Source organism: Cygnus olor, chromosome 1 (genome assembly GCF_009769625.2).
Source record: "Cygnus olor isolate bCygOlo1 chromosome 1, bCygOlo1.pri.v2, whole genome shotgun sequence".
Taxonomy (NCBI): domain Eukaryota; kingdom Metazoa; phylum Chordata; class Aves; order Anseriformes; family Anatidae; genus Cygnus; species Cygnus olor.
Window position 1 is genome coordinate 25,073,896 of NC_049169.1, and position 18,286 is coordinate 25,092,181.

The 18,286-nt window shown below is 39.0% G+C and overlaps 1 protein-coding gene across 3 annotated transcripts in view; it reads left to right on the forward strand.

Annotated features, from left to right (window-relative positions):
* TSPAN12 (tetraspanin 12) overlaps positions 1-18,286 on the forward strand; it is a 48,380-nt gene that overhangs the window by 9,469 nt on the left and 20,625 nt on the right. For all 3 annotated transcript variants that reach the window (XM_040550042.1, XM_040550048.1, XM_040550058.1), the window contains exons 2-3: positions 5,176-5,258; positions 5,907-6,042. In XM_040550042.1, coding sequence (XP_040405976.1) covers positions 5,176-5,258; positions 5,907-6,042 — 219 coding nt within the window. The remainder of the gene's footprint in view (positions 1-5,175; positions 5,259-5,906; positions 6,043-18,286) is intronic.

Here is an 18,286-nt window from a genome sequence, read left to right on the forward strand (position 1 = left end):
TTCATGGGTAAAATTGAGGTGTTTGAATTAAAAAAGGATGACAAGGAAATAAAAAGTCATGCATAGCAATGCATCTTATGCCCTCAAAGACTAAAATTCATGTTCATTTATTAATTGAAAATGCAGATTTATTTTCCAGTTCAGGTGTAGCCTCAAAGGTATTAAGAGTAGGACAGTCACAATAAGGACTTACATTTTATTCCTTAAGTATATACTTTATTTTCCTGCATAGCTTATGTAAAAGAATTTCAAAGATAATTAAACTACGCTTGGAAATGACCATTCCTAGCATTTTGAGTTCATTGTTGGAGACTTTATTTCCAGTTGTCTCAGGAAAGTTTTAGTAGCTTTAAAAACTTTATGCTATAAACTGGTTTGGAAGTGCAGTATATTATTGTATGATCTGCATATCGCACATATATAAAAAATAATTTACTACCTTTGTTTAATCAGGGCGAAAATATATTTAAAAGAGGGTATGACAGCAGACAATTTCATAAACCCTTCGGTGTCATATTGATAGCTATATAACATATTGCGATGGTTTAGAATGAAATCCATAGTGACTTGTGCAGCCAGCTGCAACAAATAAAAATGTTTTACTGCCTACTAGTGTATTATGTTTACAGCACAGCAGACTGGCTGTCATCAGAGAAGCTTGGATGAAAACTTTTTGATTAAATGATGTAACTGCTAATGTGGTGAAAATTATTCTGGTAGTTTTCTCATAAACTTGTATCCTTTTTTCTGATTGCTCGATATGGCTTTCTGACTGGTTGGGATTTTGCATCTAAATCAGTTATGAAGCAACTGCCAGTTTTTAAGGCCACCTTTTGTTCTGCCTCCAAACGAGCCAATGAAAACTGTAACGAGGACCTTGCCTCTGCCCATCGCTCCTTGAAAACGGCATTGCAGAGAATTGTGGTGTCAGCCGGTCGTTGCTGGGAGGTTTGGGTGCACACCAAGGTTTCTGGGGAGATTGTTGTCGCTCCTGCACACAGGCTGAGCTGCCTTGTTGATGGCCGTGTATTTCCTGTGTTGCCAGCTGAAGATCCTCCTCCTCTGGCCTAGGTGTTACAAAGTGGTAGGTGCCTTGAGCCTCCTGGATTTCAGATGGTGCTTGGGGATGCCTGACATTGTTACAGGATGAAGTCTATGCTGCGCAGCAGCACTTTGAGTCACAAGTAGGAGGCTGTAGGATTTGGGTGTGTTGTGTTCCTCTTGTGATTCCCCTGTGGCTGTGGAGCAGGCGAGCCATCAAGTCGATTGATGGCTATGAGCTAATGTTTGATAATCTTTTGTCTCTAAACTAAACATCAACCTCAGTCATTAAGGCAGGGCAGTCTGTTGCCAGCACATCTTTCATCCTGCATGGTGTTCCTGCCCAGAGGCTGATTTCTGCTGATCAGAAGGGATATAACTTTTTTCCCAGCACTACCTTTTTATGTAGCTATGAACTACTAAGCACTTGCTGGATTATATACCATAAAATATACCTTTTATAATCATCCTATTGCTGAATTTCTTTTTTATATTCTCATGGTTTACTATTCTGTATGCCTCCTTATTAAACAAGGGGTTTTTGAGTATTTGCATGTTCTCTTTCTGAGCCACATCTTTATGCCACCCCAGTTTGACAGTGCTACAGACTTTCATCGACGTGAATCCAACGTGTCTAAGAAGTCTGCCTTTCAGGTTATTCAGATAATAATTCACTTTGCACCTTACTTTGAAGATGGTCCAACGGTGCTTCTCATGGGTGGTGTCCATTTGGCAGAACGTGTTGCTCAGGAAAGCGTCTGTGTAACAGCGTGGTAAGGCATCGTGCTTGTAAGGTTTTTGAGTGGTGCTGAGCTAGCTGTTGTGTTGATACCATGGAGGCATTGCAAGCACAGCAGAAGGCAGTAACTTCAGAAGAAGTTAATTGTGCTGAGATCATTCAGAGCACAGGATGGGTGAGCAGGTGAGCTATAGCTTGGTTCTCACTATGGTTGCGGGGGGGATTTTCTTACGTGTAATTTATATCCAAGAAGAAACAGTTGTAATTGGCTAATAGCTATTTACACTGAATGAGAACAATCAGGGAGACCTAAATGGCTAAAAGCTTTTTGAGTGAAGTGTGGGAGCTTTCATATAGATCTTGTTCTCATGGGTTGAAACAGCATTCATGCGGTTACATTACTGGCGAAGGCTATGTTTTCTGGGTGAAGGGAAATGGCCCTTTTCTTCCAGTTGCTGTTCGTGGTGAATGAAACCAGTCACGTTCCATGATACCGCCATGAAGCATTTCTCTAGAAGTCATGTAGCCATGTTGGCCATCGCTTTGAGATGTATCTGCCTAGACTTCCTCGTCAGTGTTGTGAGATGAGTGGAAGTCTCTTAAACATAGGTAGATTTTATGCGGGGAAGTATACATATCTAGATAGAGAAAACTCAGCTTGGGAAGACAGAGAGAAGTAAAAGTTCCCTTAGTTCATGATTTGCCTTTGTAGGCAGGTCCTTTCTTCTAGCAGACTGAATGGTTCTCTCAGTGGTGGGAAACTGCTCATTTCTTTTGGTCTCTAGGAAGTCTTTTCTGTCCCCTCTGCATTTTAGCAGCTTGCTCCTTGATCTTTCTGTCTCTGAATGACCTGCAGGCTCCAAGCTCCTTGTGGTGACTGTTTTGCCTCCCACATCCTCACCTTCTCTGAAGAAGAGTCTCTCACCTTCTTGCAAGGAATCTACCGCACTCATTGTCTTGTGGGAATGTAATGCTGCACACAGAAGGCAGAAAGAAAACAAATGTGGGCTATGAGTTCTTAGCAGAGAATGAGGACTAGGTGGTCTATCAGTTCAAGTAGAAGAAAATATTATTTAGCAAGTGAAATTATTTTCTGGTGTGGTTTTTGTAGTAGGGACCATCTGGCTCTTATTAAAAGCTGCTGAGGAGTGTGGTTTTGAAGGACTTCTCACTACTGAACACCACTGCTATAAAGCAAAGTACCAAATTTATTTCTTCTTCAAGTATCTTACTATAAATTAAACAATGGAAGTGCAAGCTAACGCTTTCTGTGTATGTATCAGCAGACCTTGTGGGAAGGGTTAAAAATGTTTTCTGTTAATTTTTGACCATAAGAAGGTGGGCTACATGCCTGAAGCCTTCCTTACTTCTCTTTGTGTTAGAAACATGATTTTTATTGCTTGTATAACATTTGTCTGCTGCTTTCTTCCAAGAAGATAGTTGTTGTCTAGGAGTTCAGCTAGGAGGAAACGCCTCTTGTCCTTCCTCCTGCAGCATTCTGCGTTATCAATTAAACAGAACAGAAAATGCTATTTGCTCCTACTGTTTCACCAAACAAAATAGCTCCCAGAAAGCTTAAAAGACGTGGGCCCTGACACGCATGTATGCAGTAGGTTTGTTGTATGTGCAAGCTTTCATGGCTGTGCTTGCTGCACCCCAAGCAGCTGGCGTTCTCACTGGCACCACCCAGCCCAAGGCAGTGTCTGTAGTTGGTGCATCAGTTTTCAAAAGCGGGATGAAGCAGTGGGGTAGCCACTGGGACTTCTCATGATACCCTAAAGGCAGAACTGGCCTGCTGTGAGCATGCTGCAGGCAAACACAGTGTTGCAAGGAGCCAGTAAAGACACAGAGGAACTTTTCTTGTGCATTAGATTCGAGCCAGTTAAGTAGTTCTTTGTGATAGCTTTAAGGAAATGTGAAGGCTTGTGGGAAGCTAGCTGTTACCACTGAAGGTAACAGGGGAGGTTGGCACTTCACGTTGGTTTTAGAAGCAGTTAATGTAATGTTGGGTTTTCCTAGCATCCACCTGTATGATGCTTAGGCCTCCATCCCTCAGCTAGGCAGTGGTAGTTCTGAGATCGTGAGCCTGCCAGGTTCAGCCCCCGAACTGCAATTCAGACTTGTGTCGATGTGAGAGGGATCTGTGTCCAAATTCTCCTTTGGGTGTAATAAACCAGCTGAATTCTATGAAATGGCTTGAGAAGTAAGCAGTGGTATTAGTAACCTTAACTTTGCTCCATTTTGTAGAAAAGCTGAGTGGTTCCCTCCTTACCTTTAAGGAGTTCACAGATGCATCTCTCACTCTGTTTGGAGAGTAGCGCCATGTCTGTTCGGCGCACCTGGGGGGAAATGGCAGTGCTCTTGTGAGCAGAGAGCGTGCACAAACACAGGGATGGCTGCTGCTGTGATGCCCCTCCTCTAGGAGGCAGGGAGTACTGCCTTACCTAGCTGCTCTTTCCAGACCTGGAATTGTACCCAGTGGAAAATACCTAGACAAGTACTGTGCAGAGTGCCGTGTCCTCTAGCAGGACCTCTGCCTTCAGCACAGAGCACAAGGAGGTGAGGTGGGCATGTTCTGACCACATCTCTCAGGTCTGTCTGCCCAGGAGTTTCTACTTGTAGATCCCAGGTGTGCTGGGGAGCACGATGGCACTGGGTGGTAAAAACTCAGCTCTACCAAGGCGGTGGCCATTCTGGGTGGGCTTCGTCTCCAGGGTTTTATTTTCTGTAGGAGCAGTACTGGTGAATGTGTAGTGGCTTTGTCTCTCAAGTGCATGGCAGCTAGACATCCAACACTTGAGTGGCCCAGGCTTTATAATCTAAGTCAAAAGCAGTGAACTTCATCATTTTGCAGTTCAGGAAACTGAGGCTTCATAGCATGACTTTACTTGAATGAGAGAATCAGATTCTTCTAAACTTAACCACGAGATTTATCTTGTCTCCTATCAGTGCCATTGTATCCTGTATGTGGCTTCAGATGATTCTTTACTGGCTGTGCACCTGTAGGTGGCTTCATGATTTCATATGAACAGGTGGATGTCATCTCCGAGCCCTGAAAGAGTCACTGGTTTTAGCAGCATAAATTCCCCCTCTTGTTTCTATGGTACCTTGTGCAGCTGTGGGACTTAGGTCAGCGTTGGCATCACTCCATGGGGTGGAAGAGAAGGTATTCCAGGCATTAATTATCTGTTCTGGAAGAGAAGATAATTGTTACTGGCTGCCTAAATACTTGGGCAACAAACCAACTCGGAGCATATAGAAGCACGATTCTGGGGACAGTCTGCTGTTCAGATAAATGATTACATGACAGATGTTATTAATCTTCTACTTAAACTATGAATGATCTTGCAGTTTTTTTTAAATATGTGATAAATAACTTCATCTTTTCTTTTTAGTTGATGTCCATCAGTGTTTTAGGTGTTTCTGCTTGGATGAGAGACTACCTGAATAATGTTCTCACTTTAACTGCAGAAACAAGGTAAAGCTCTCCTTAAACCTCGTCATCTGTGTAGGTGAATGATTGTGGTATATGTTGTTTCTTCCGTATAGCAACTTTCCTAATTAGGATTTCTAGAATTTAGAAGCCTTCAGTTAAGGTAATTATTGTTTTGATGAAAGGTGTATTTTTACAGGCATTATTGGCATCAGTTGAAATTCGAGATAGGGGAGATACAAATTTAATCTTGTTTTATTCCTCTTGACAGGGATCAATTTTTGGCCAATTGCCAACGTGTAACCATATTATATTTCTGTATAGTTTTGAATACTTTAAGTATAGTTTTTATTTAGTCCAGAGATTTAAGAATGCTGTTAGTTCTGTTACTGCGGTGCTTGTGAGTCCTGTTTATGGAACAGGGCCTCACTGTGCTACACGCTGTGCAGGTGTGGGACAGGCACTTTCTCTTTGCCCCAAAGAGATTTCAGACTATGCATTCATTACCTTCTGGTACCTGAATACAGCATTTGACTAAAAACACGTCGAAGAGATTTCTGTGAAACTTGTAAGGTACTGGAAATAACACATCTGTTAATCCACCCTTTTCATTTTAGTGGCTATATTATGTTTTTCCACTGTATAATTTTTGTGTGATTATGTTATTTTGATTATGGTTCTGATTGGTTTCAGGGTGGAAGAGGCTGTCATTTTGACGTACTTTCCTGTGGTCCATCCAGTCATGATTGCAGTCTGCTGTTTCCTTATCCTAGTTGGAATGTTGGGCTACTGTGGAACGGTGAAAAGAAATCTGTTGCTCCTTGTCTGGGTATGTTTCATAACCTCTAACAACAGCTAACTTCTGCTTCACTTCAACAGTGTAAGAAAAGTTTTAATCCTCTGGCACTAGATAAATACTGATTATTTTTTATTACCATGTTGAGTTATGGTATCAGTGAGGAATTGTAATTGCTAAGCACACAGTAGGAAAAAATGTATTGCTTAGACTGCATTATGCTATGACCGAAAGACAAACAGTGTTTCATTTTTAAAAATCTCCTTCATTTAGTAAAGGAGTTGCTGAAGAGAAAAATAACAAACTCTTAAATACTAATAATTACAGGAACACGAGTCTGAGTGGTCTGAAATAAACCCTTGTGCTACCCTTCTGACTCTTGAGTGTTCAATAGCTGGATAACCCAGCCTTTATACTCACAATTGGTTGTAGGAATAAAGCAAAGTAACAGCATTTGTAGCTGATGAAAGTCGATTCAGAGCGCATTCAGAAGCTTTACATTCTTTTACCCGGACGTGGAGTTTTGTACTTGCATTTTGTTGTAAGCGAGTTTAAACATAAATGTTAAGTAACCAGCTTTTTTCCTTTGTTTGGAGGTTACATAACTGAGCCAAGAGCAGCTGAAAACCAGTAGCCACTTCTGCACAAGGCTTTATGTAAAATTTAACTACAATGAGACTTTGACTGTAAAAGGAGTCAAATGCCTTTTAATTCATCTAGAAGTCAGGGAGTTTGAGGACAGGCAGCCCTTGTTCAAGAAGCCCTTAAATAGATTTCAAAGATTTAGATTTAAAAAAATATTTAGACCTTTGGCAACACTAAAATCAAGGATGCCATGTACCTGCATGCTTCTAAGAAATCTAAGTGGTAGCCCTTTGCAGAGCCGGTCTTTGTCTTTTAGTGCAAGGATTAGTGGAATTCCAAGCAGTGTGTACACGTAAGCAATGGATGTGAGAGAGGTATATCAGATTTGTCTACTGTTTTTGCGATGGGAGAAAGTGGACTGGTAAAATCCTTCGGCTCTTGAGAATATCTTGGAGTATTGTACGTGTAGAATTGGCTTCTTGCTGTTTTTTTTTCACTGCATTGTATGTTGGGTTCTTCCAAAGTGTGTACTGTTGTACTTTTCTAATGGTTTAAGGCTAAAGTACGTGATGCCTGGACCTCAAAAATGTTACACAAAATGACCCCCAAAAAAACAAAGTGAGAAGTTATCTGAGATTTATGCAACCATTGCTTTTATCTAATTGGAAATAATCTAAACAATCAGGAAACTGTACTGGGGGTTTGTATTAAAATCTTCTTCTTTCTTTCTTTTTTTTTTTTTTTTTCCTTTGAGAAAATTGGGGTAAGCTTTATTTGAGATTTCAGACAGGAGGTCTGTATCACAAGTGTCCCTTAATTGCAAGATGGCAAATACTGCTTCTCCTTTTGGTTATTAAGCGCCTAGTACAATATGAAGATTATTTTTTCAAAGTTATATAATTAAGAAAAACTATCGTTTAAATATGAAAGCTTTCTAATGCAATAGTCATGCATTTTATATTTCTAGATCTTGCAAGTCAGTGAGAACAAGTTCTATGACACGTTAGTTATAAGCACTTGCATAAAACTAGCAGTTTCATGTAATTTCATACTACATAATTATCTAGTAATCTTACATATTTTGTATAGGGCTGTTCATATACTTTTGTTTTATATAGATAATGAAAGTACTAAAAGATGGTAAACTTCATTAAGCTCTTATTTCTTCTGGTAAGGTTGTAAGATTATTTTCATTGTGTGTTTTATGGTGGTGATAACTTTTAATGGGAATTAAAATTAATTAAAAGGCAAAAGCAACTGCATAATGTTATATAGTTGGCCTATATATAGGCCAATGTTATATAGTATCTGAAAAAAATGTTTGTTTTTGCTATAAAACTTTCAAAAAATCATAACTAATTACAAAGAAACAGTAAGAAAAAAGTTAAAACTGTTGTTTGCCTTCAGTTTATTTAAGCTGCCTGTGAAAAGAAGTCAGTTATGGCTTTTATGGCCGTCTGGAAATAAATTATTCGAAGTGTGTTTAGGCAGTCAACTTACACTATATCAAAACAAGACATTTCTGTCATTTACCTTGCAATATTTCATTCTCGGGAGCCTTAGAATTTGCTCTTGCTAGTGAAACTGATAAGCAAAACTAAGCTATCTTAAGTATGTTGTTGTTTTTGATTAATTGCTAATACAGTCTTGTTATACTGCACAAGTATGCAGACAAAAGTCAATACTTCATTCATCAGACTAATCAGAAAAGTGACGGATCTACAAAACGAGCTTTTGTAAAACCAGATGAACTAAAACAAAAGAACCTTCTTGTAAAACATTAACAACCTCTTCAATCATGGTTTTAATCTTCTTTTTGAAGTCCACAGCAGCCATAATGACAGCAAACAAAGATACTTGGATCCTCATCCTGGTGTTCCTGACAGCATACTAATTGCTAGTGCTAATGTGGTTAATTGAATTGGATTTTTGGAAAAATCTAATAAAGCGTAAGGACTGTAAAATGTATATATCAGTGTTAGATATTTTTAATACAACAGAATACTATATCTATCTATTTTCCAAATTTTATCTTGCAATTAAATGTTTGAAACTTTTCCAGCTTCATGTGGGACATAAATATAAATTGAACTAATGTTTACTCTGCTTTATAGTAAGAAAGTATAACACCTCAGTATTCTGAGGTGTATTCTCTGGATTGTTTGTAGAACCGGCAATTTTAAACTATAAACATTTAACTTTAATTGTTTTAGGAATATATAGTCCTGAGGGCTAGTGGTATAAATAACCCAGGGTGTATACTGTGTCTGTAATGTCATTTTTTTTTTTTGTTCTGCAAATGACCAACATCCTAATTTAGAAATGAATATTTCAGGTGCTGAAGATCTCCTCAAAAATATTGTGAGGTTGTCTTGCTGCATTTTGCAGCATTGACAATTCAAGTATTAGGATAAATCCTCTAAGATGGGTGGGTTTAATTATTGTTCATATGATAAATGTTTTATTCCATCATAGTATTTCATACCCCAAATATCTGCAGCTTACTCTACTAGTATTGTGGAACAACCTTTAACAAATTAAAACCAAACATAAACAAAAAACAAACAAAAAAAGAAACACCACCACAAACAAACAAAAACGGAATACTTTTTGGTGTGTGAGGATTTATAAAAAGAAAATAGATGTAACGTTAAGTACATCTGGTCATCTTGATTTAGAACTGTAACATACAGCTTATGTATTTCATAGTCCTTGGGATTTAAATATAGTTAACTAAAGCTATAGAGTTAACCTTAGGGAGAGGCTGCCAGGGGGATGTTGTGTTGCATGTTGTCTGAGACTTTGACTCGTGGCTTTTGCTTTGTGTTCTGCTGCAGCTAGGGTCACATCTCATAAATGGTCTGGTCTCTTTCCAGCTGCCATTTCCATTGTATATCAGATATGCGCTACAAAGACTTCACTAGAAAGCACATTCTTCACTTGTAGGCCTGTTCTTCCACTGGTGATGTGTGTCCTATTTCAGGGGAGACTACCTGAGAGGTTTCTGAAATACGTGCAAAGGGGGAAACAGATTATCTTCTGAGACTGATTTCTCAAGATCGCAACATGCTTGAAATGACTTCATGAGAATTCTAGCCAAGCACTCCTTCTGTTTTTAATGTAAGGTGAACAATAGTGACAAGTTTAGTTAGAATTCAGCTTGATTCTGTTCTAAATATTTAAGAGATTTAAAAAAAAGACAAGAAGCACATTTAGATGTTAGTGTGGTTTTGTTTTGTAAGTGTTCTATTTACTAAGTTGATGTGGTTGAGATGCCTAGCAATATACAAGCATAACATGAATTCTTCACTCCTTCCATTTTCTTCTACTTTGATTCACTTAAAAATGAGTCTCGTGCTTTAAGTCAATTGAAATTCTTCTACTGTTTTCTAAAAACCTGCATTGAGAGGGTTTTTCAGAGGCACAGAAGAAATTCCTTATCTTTTGTATCTAGAAAATTGCCTGTAGAAAGGATACCATTTCTAACATAAGACCATATTGCCTAAGTAAGTTTTAAGTTTACGGTAACTTTCTTCTAAAGAGAAAGCTGTTGCTGTTTATCAGGCAAATTCAGTGCATCTAGCACAGTGCAAAATCATACTAACTTTTACTAATATAACTTAGTATGTTAGTATAATATACTAACATACTAATTATTTATTTCAGTGGTTCCATTTGTATGTTTAAAAAATTTATAGAACCAAAGCGTCAGAGGTAGATTTTTTAATATTAACCACAAAAATAATCTCTTCTATAGAGAAACTTTTGTTGCATACTGGAGCCTTATTTTCTTCTTTCCTGTTAACATTTATAGTAAACTTTCCTCAAGAGTTTTCTAGTTTACTGATAGGAATGCTTTACAAAACCAGAAACACTTTTGACTTAGACTCCTGTTGTCACCAGTGTGTTAACTGAACTGTAATTGTAATTCAGTGAATCTCCCTTTGCTCAGCTTGGCCCAGGAGGGCAGCTCTATTCTCATTGTTCCAGCCATGGAATACAGTTGCACCCAATATTTTCGTCTATTAAGGAGCTGGTTTGTTGCTGATTCAGTGGCAGGCTAGTCGGTGTGAGAGTGTTAGCAAAATGTGCAGTAGCACTTTGTAGTGGGGAGTTGAGGAAAGATGGTTGTAAGTTTGGGAGTGAGATGGAGACCCAGGCTTATTTTTTATTTAGAGAATTGGGCTGTGATGCCAGCCTGAATTGGAAGATCTGGACCCCTTCAAGTCACTGCATTGACTTTATAAACAGTCCAAGGATGACAAGCTGGAGTCCAGGTTTTGTGGTTCTTGTTACAGTTTTTCCAAAAATTATTTAAATTAAAAAAAAAAAAGGAACTATTCTTTGCCTTTTGTCTTCTGAAGCTGTACATGTTTTGGATTGTTTTTAAGGTCTGTTGTGCACATAGCCTAACTTCATTGAAAAACCAACGAAAACAACAAAACCAAAACGTGCACATATTCTTTGAGAATAGTAACCTTAAGGGTGTGTGAATTTTATGAAGTTTTGTTTCATTTAAACAGCAAGAGGAAACTCTGTTGCTTGACAAAAAGCTCTTCATGAAAATCCCACTGGAAAATATTTTCCTGGCTGGAGTTGTATTGCAAATTCTGGCATTTACTGCTATGACTTTTCTGTAATTATAGCATTCAAACATATCTGGCTGTGCTTTCACAAAAGGAAAAACTGTTAGGAATATTTGGTCAATAGGGCAAGTTTTCTTACCGATTTTCATCATAAAATTGTCAGAGAAATAAATATTGTTCAGAGCTAAATATGCTTAGACCCCTATTGGTGTGTGGTCAAACTGTTTGTTAATTCAGTTGTGGCAGAACTGGGTTGCAGATTGGAACTTGACAGGCTGAATTGTCTGCTAAACAAGTTGAAACACAACCAGATAAATCATTAGAATTATTTACTTACCAGAAGTATCTCATCATTTGGACCAGATGATCTTGGAAGTCTTCTCCAACCTTAATGATTCTATGATTATTAAACTACTAAGCATCGAAAGGGAAGAAATAACTGACAAACATACTGTAATCCCATGCAGTTTAGAATTAGACAGACTGGCGTTCTTAATTTTTGCATTTTGTGCCTCTTTTTTGTGTTCATCAGCACCTCTTTATATAAACATGGTGTGACTGGGAGGAAAACCAGTAAATTCAGATATGAGCAACTTTCTGAAGAAAATAAATATAGGACTATTTTTTTATTTTGTTTTACATATTTCTAATTTTCAGTGTGAAGCTGAGCTGCGTGCGATGTCTAATAACGTATAACCATCTTTTTGTCTTGAGACTGGATAGAGGGTAAGCTTCTTTCCTGTTCAGAACAGGGTTTTAAAGGTACAAAAAAAATGGTTAGATTTTTGAGAACAGCATCGGTGATGCCACAAAATAAAGCTTGGCTTTTCTGGAGAGGGTGCGTTGTGTGGGTCTCAGAATGGGGAGTGGACTACGGTGGTCTTAGGGTTTGGTGCCAGCCTCCCTATCTGCCTGCCTAGGCATGAAGTGTACTGTGGTGACCCTATCTTCTCAACACAAACATATGTTGCTGTGTATGTACTTACAAGGCTTTTTCCAAGGCAAGTGCTTTGAAACTATACATAATTTTCTTGGCTGGAAGAGGGAGCTTAAAGACAAGAGATACAAGTTGCCTAGCTTTATGGGTTCTTGGGAGGCATTTAGAGGTGAAGATTGCTGTCTGTTGGACAAACAACAAATGAGCAGATGCGCATTTGAACAACAAGGAGGGAGAAGTGTTAGGGTGGAGAAACATGTCAGGAATTGAGCTGGTGGGAGCGTCCAGGTCTTCTTGTGAATGCTTGGCTTAAATCCAAAAGTTTGCTGTGCTCAGGCTGATGATCACCCCTCTGCTTAGCAGCTGTCTTGTAATACAAGGGCACAGCCAGCACAGTGCAGTTTGGTGCAGTTAGCCGGTAGCTTCAAAATAAAAACTGACCAGCAACTCCAAGGCCTTTCAGGAAAATGCCTTTGGCTTATGCAAGGTTCGACACCATGATTATGATGCTGTCAGTTAAAATAGGTTTTTCAAGTACTTCTGCAACAGTTAAGAGCCTCTTGCTCATCCTTTTGGAAAAAGGCATAGTGCTAAGTTGAAAGGTACATATCTGTTGAAAGTAGTCATTTTGTGGTCCCACTATGTTTTCAGTTTGAAACATGCTGCCTGAACGTCCGTGTCACATTTTGCTCTACACGCCATACTTTTAGGCTCACCTGATGAGGGTTGAATATTTTGCCTTCTTTTTGGGGTGTATGTCCTGAGTATTGATTTTACAAGGTGTCACTGGGTCTGGCATCATGATTGAAATGTTTTCATGTGAACTTTGTTCCTTTTATCTTCCTTGTTCCCATTTTCCCCCATTCCTACTTATGCTGTTAATATTATTTTCTTCTTACGACTTCCTGAAAGTCATTGACATCCAGGGCTGTAAAAAGGACTGAACTGCTCTCTGATGAATAGAGGAGGAAAGATGGTAATAATTGAAGTGGGATGACGGAAGTGGGTACAAAGGAAGCTATTGAAAGAACAGGGACTGATATGACAGTAGGTACAAGGGATTGGGGGTGCTGAGGCAAGAAAGTGGGGAGCGATACCGGGATGAGAATAAAGGGTACATCATCACTGAGAAGCGAAGATGGGGACCTGCTCAGATGATATGTTTTCTTGTTGCTGTAAGGCATTTTTTTTCCTTCTGTCCTTCCCAGCTCCAAGCTGATAGCTTGTTTGCCCAGCTTCTTTTCCTCCACTGAAAGGAACAGGGAACAGAAGAGTTCCAGAAAGGAGGGGAGTGAGTAAGGAGATCCACAAAGCCCAGACAAACCTCTGTGTCTTGTCTGAAATGCAGCCCAGCCTCACCAGTGGCCTACCTGTTTTTGGCACAAAGTGAAAATGGAGTGCACATCCTGTCATGTAAATTCATCTCTTTCCTGCCTGTTGTGGTTTAGCCCGGCTAGCAGTCAAACACCACACAGCCGTTCGCTCACCCTCCCCACTCCCTCTCCGGGATGGGGGAGAGAAACGGGAAAGTGAAGTCTGTGAGTTGAGATAAAGACAGTTTATTAAGACAGGGAAAAGAATAACAACAATAATAATAATAATAATAGTATTAATAGTAATAATGTGTACGAAATAAGTGATGCACAATGCAATTGCTCACCACCCGTTGACCGATGCCCAGCCTATCCCCGAGCAGCCGGCCACCCCTCCACCCCGGCTAGCCACCCCTATATATTGTTCAGCATGACGTCAGATGGTATGGAATACCCCTTTGGCCAGTTTGGGTCAGCTGTCCTGGGTCTGTCCCCTCCCAGCTTCTGCTGCATCCCTAGCCTGCTCGCTAGCAGGACAGAGAGAGGCTGAAAAGTCCTTGGCTTGGTGTAAGCACTGCTCTACAACAATTAAAACATCAGCATGTTATCAGCGCTGTTCTCATCCTAATCCAAAACATAGCACCCTGGCAGCTACTAGGAGGCAAATTAACTCTGTCCTAACTGAAACCAGGACACTGCCTAATCTCACTGTTTTGACTAATTAACCACAGAGGCACTGTGCTATGTGCAGTATGGATTTTGTACCTGAGAAGAGCACTTTTCACTCACAATGGTGAATGTCAGAAGTGTTTAGGGGCATGCTGAGGCAGATTTACTGTGTGTATCTGCACTGACATGGTCTATTTTACAAGGAGAAAGGATTTTCTTGACCAAAGAAGGATTTTTATAGTGTTTAATTTCCTTGATAGAAAATGAAGAGGAGGAGGAAGTGATCAACGGGGCTGCGTTTTGAAAAATCTGTACAGAAAAGGAAACTTTAGTTTTTCATATAAATCCTATGAAATACAGGGAGAAGAAGGGGGAAAGGAATATTCTAAGCACTGAAAGCACTGTTATGGTCTAACGTCTGTCTTTACCAAAGTCCTGTTCAGTACTTTACCCTGACCTTGCAGTGACCCTTATTCCGTGGAGTTCGTTGTCTTGAGGTAATTGAGCCTGGGGCAAATAAATCCTAATAATTGTCTGAAGTGCACATTTGCTTATTTCCAAAGTAATACCCGTTTCCTTATATAAACAAAGATTAAGCGTTAAAGTAAAATATTTAAAACAGATCATTTCTATCTCATAGAGGAATGGAGGCTGTGGACAAAGTTCTTACAGTTCATAAGTAATACTGTCTATTTTTTAAAAAGGCAAACAGGCCAATCAAGAGAATTTGGACACATACCTTCAAAATCTGAAATGTTCATTTCCATACGTAACAAAAGCCATTTATTTTATTCAGAAAATTAGTTATAAAGGTTTTGGAAAAAGTGATCATTATTTATATAAACCTTGGATTTCACAAAACTCTTAGATGTCAAGACAATTTGTGCAGAATGATTAAATTGGGTGATCTGGGAAACTGAAATACAAAACATTTGATCAATTTACTCTGGAATGTATTTATTTTGAAGGGCTGGATGGCATTCAGTAGCTAGTGTTGTAAGTTGGTGGTTTCAGCCCATTTCCTTGTTGACTCGTGACTGCATCCCTCACAAATTTTTGCATTGTCAAGCCAGTAAACCAAATTTTAGATCAGAATGACAAATGAACTGTTAATCCCTTCAGGGCAGGGCTGAAGGAGCTGGGGAAAGGGAAGGGGGGGGAGGCAAGGAAAGTTTGCACTGCAGGAGTGGATAAACAGAGGATTTCAGTTTGCTGTGCAGCTTGTCTGACTCCTTTTAATGAGTGTTTGCTCCCTTTCTAAAAGTATAGCTGGGTCAATCATTAAAATAGCCTCATTAGCTGTTAAACTATGACAAAATTAGAGTAAACCATAGCTTGTAACTTACTGAGGGAGGAAGGACTTTTTATTAGGTTTTTCACTGAAAGAGTCTGGTTCCTGTTGGTAATCAAGCTCTGTGGTGGTGGCCATCTGACGTTTCGTAGGGTGCAGACAGATGTCTGGATGGCTTGTGTCTCCAAAGAATAAGGCTGACAGTCTCAGGCTGTTGGCCATTGGGAAGTGCTCTGCATAACCCTCTTAAAATCTTTTGGCATCTGTTTTACATACCATATACTGCAGTCTTTCAGAGGTTCCCGTAAGGCTCCGTTCTGCAGCTGCTTGCCCTTGGAATCTCCCTCAGCCCCTGCCCTTCTCTGTCAAATATTTTTGGCCTCTCTTGTCATTTGGACCACGTTGCCCAAGAAGGTGAGAGCGTCAGACAGCAAGTCTGAGGAGGCTGGACTTGCTGAGCAGTTACTTTTTGTTTGCTCTGACATGAGAGTTGTGGTTTTTCTTGAGTCTGGAAAAAGTGTGTTATCTTCTGGGAGAAAAGAAAAACGCTTGGGAGGAGGGAGCTAAAGCTTGAAAATAGATGTTTTTTAAATGAAATGCAAAGCACGTGAGTGATGATTCATTAACAAGTGTAACTGATCCTTCAAAAACTGAAGGATTTCTAGAGTCTAATAGACAAGATTTGCCAGCAGCTGGAACATCCCCCACGCTCTCATTTTTTCTTCACCATATTGCAATTTCTGACTCCAGTCATTAGCCTTTGTCTGCTTTTGCCATTGCTTTCATATACAGAATGCTCTTTTGCTTTCTCACTGTTTGGAAATGAACTTCAGAAGAAGCCAATATTTTTGGTATGTTGTGTGATAGGATATATTCATTATCTAGAGAAGAACTTAGACTGTGAAGTGTCCTCAGGTTTTCCAGAGCAGTAGTATCTAACCAGGCTTTTGTAAGAACAGATTAAATAGGGTCTAGTCCCAGTAAAAGGAGCGTCATGTAATATGAAAACCAGAAGGTGTGAGGAAAGAAAAAGGTGGACTAAGCCACTCTTATGCCTTTCTGGTTCTGATGAAATCTGAGTGGCTGCAGAGCCATGTCTCAGTTGTGTTTTCATGAGTTGCCTAGACTCTTGCTTCCAAATCATACTTCCAGGCTGCAAACAACATGGGAATACCATGAGCAGGTATGAGCAGGATCTAAAAGAATGAGTGGGGATTTTTTTAGGTCTTTGATTCTCCCTGTGCTTGACATAACAGCCCACTAATTTTACACGTTATAGTAGTTGAATGCTGATGAGGCATTCAATAAGTCATTGGCAGAAAAATTACCAAACCCAGCTGTAGCAGAGAAAAAAAGCCATGTGCTAATACTTCAGGAACATGAGCTATAAATAGCTTTGTAGTATAGCTACTCTTACTGCCTAGGCTGTAAGGCTAATAGCAAGAGGCTAATAGTGATTTGTAGGTCAATAAATACCTTAGGTCATCAAATTTCTGTTAGGGCTTCTGCTCTTAGCTTAATTTCTGGCATAAAGCTTACACTAGAGTTTGAAAGGGCATCTGCAGAGGACTGTCATGTAGTTTTTGCATCTGTGCCAGCAGGATTATCACGATGGTAGGTAATAGAATATTGAATATTCACATTGCCTTGGCTGTTGCACTGAAGACTGCTGAAGCTGACTAGATTTTTAACTCTAGTTTTCCTTTGCTAATTGTATCTAGAATTGGTTTCTTCCATTGTCAAATATCTCTGAAAAAATCCATGCTCTTGGATATACTTTGGAGAAGAGCATTTACAATAGGGGCAACTGGGGTGGGAAGAGGAGGAAAATTTTTGTAAATTCCCTCATTGTACTGTTTTCTGAAGTCTGGAGTCATTTTTTGATGGTCGTGTTGCCATGTTAGTAGCAGAAATAGGAGGTTATTTTTCACAAGTTCTTTTCACCTGTTGCCCAAAAGCATAGACCAGTTGCAATATTATTAAGTGATTAATTGCAAGCATAATGTGGCATATTCAAGACAAAAAAATAATCTCTAGAACTGCAGTGCGTCTTGAATTACATCTCTGCATGAAACATTGTGCTTCATACTTTATATCCTTCCCTGTAGTTACCCACAATTGCATCCAAAAAATCCTATACTCTGCAGTATAGAAAGCCATGAAAAAGATTCTGTGAGAGAGATACTTCATATGGTGCCATTCACTACACTCAGAACAGAACGTGAATTGTTAGAAAAAAAAACACTTTTTGAACTAATGCAAAATATCTTTGATTTTTGTCATAATGATTTTGCACTTACTATTGCTATTTTATATGTATATAAATGATGGAAACCATTGAGAAAGAAATGTGTTCCTGTGATGTATTCTGTGGTGGTAGTCTTTTGCTTAGTTTGGTAGAGGAAATAGAATAGCCAAAAACCTGTCATAGTTTAATTAGGATAAATTAATTTTATAGTTCCTTTTTTTAAGCCTTACATAGAGAGAGAGGAAGACATTTGGGGCATATGCCAGCATGTATATGCTCCACATACGGAGCACTGACATATGTGGAACTTGTACCCTTTTATGTGATGCCACTGCTGCATGCAAGAATTTTATTCAGATTAAAACTTTTGATCTATTTAGACAATCCACACAGATCTTTCTAAAAATAGTTTTGAATTAGTTTTATGTTTTTAATGTGTATCTGCAAATGGCATGTACCTTTCTAGTGCTTCAACAGGTTGATAGCATTTATGCAGGTAGATATCTGAATAATTATCTGAATTAGCACAAAAAACCTATAACTTCAGTGCCAGTCCCCATTTTTAATTATTACTATTTTTTTTTAAATTCTTGATCATTTGAAAATTACTTCTTTTCTGTGGTTGAATTTTATCATCAGTGGATTTTC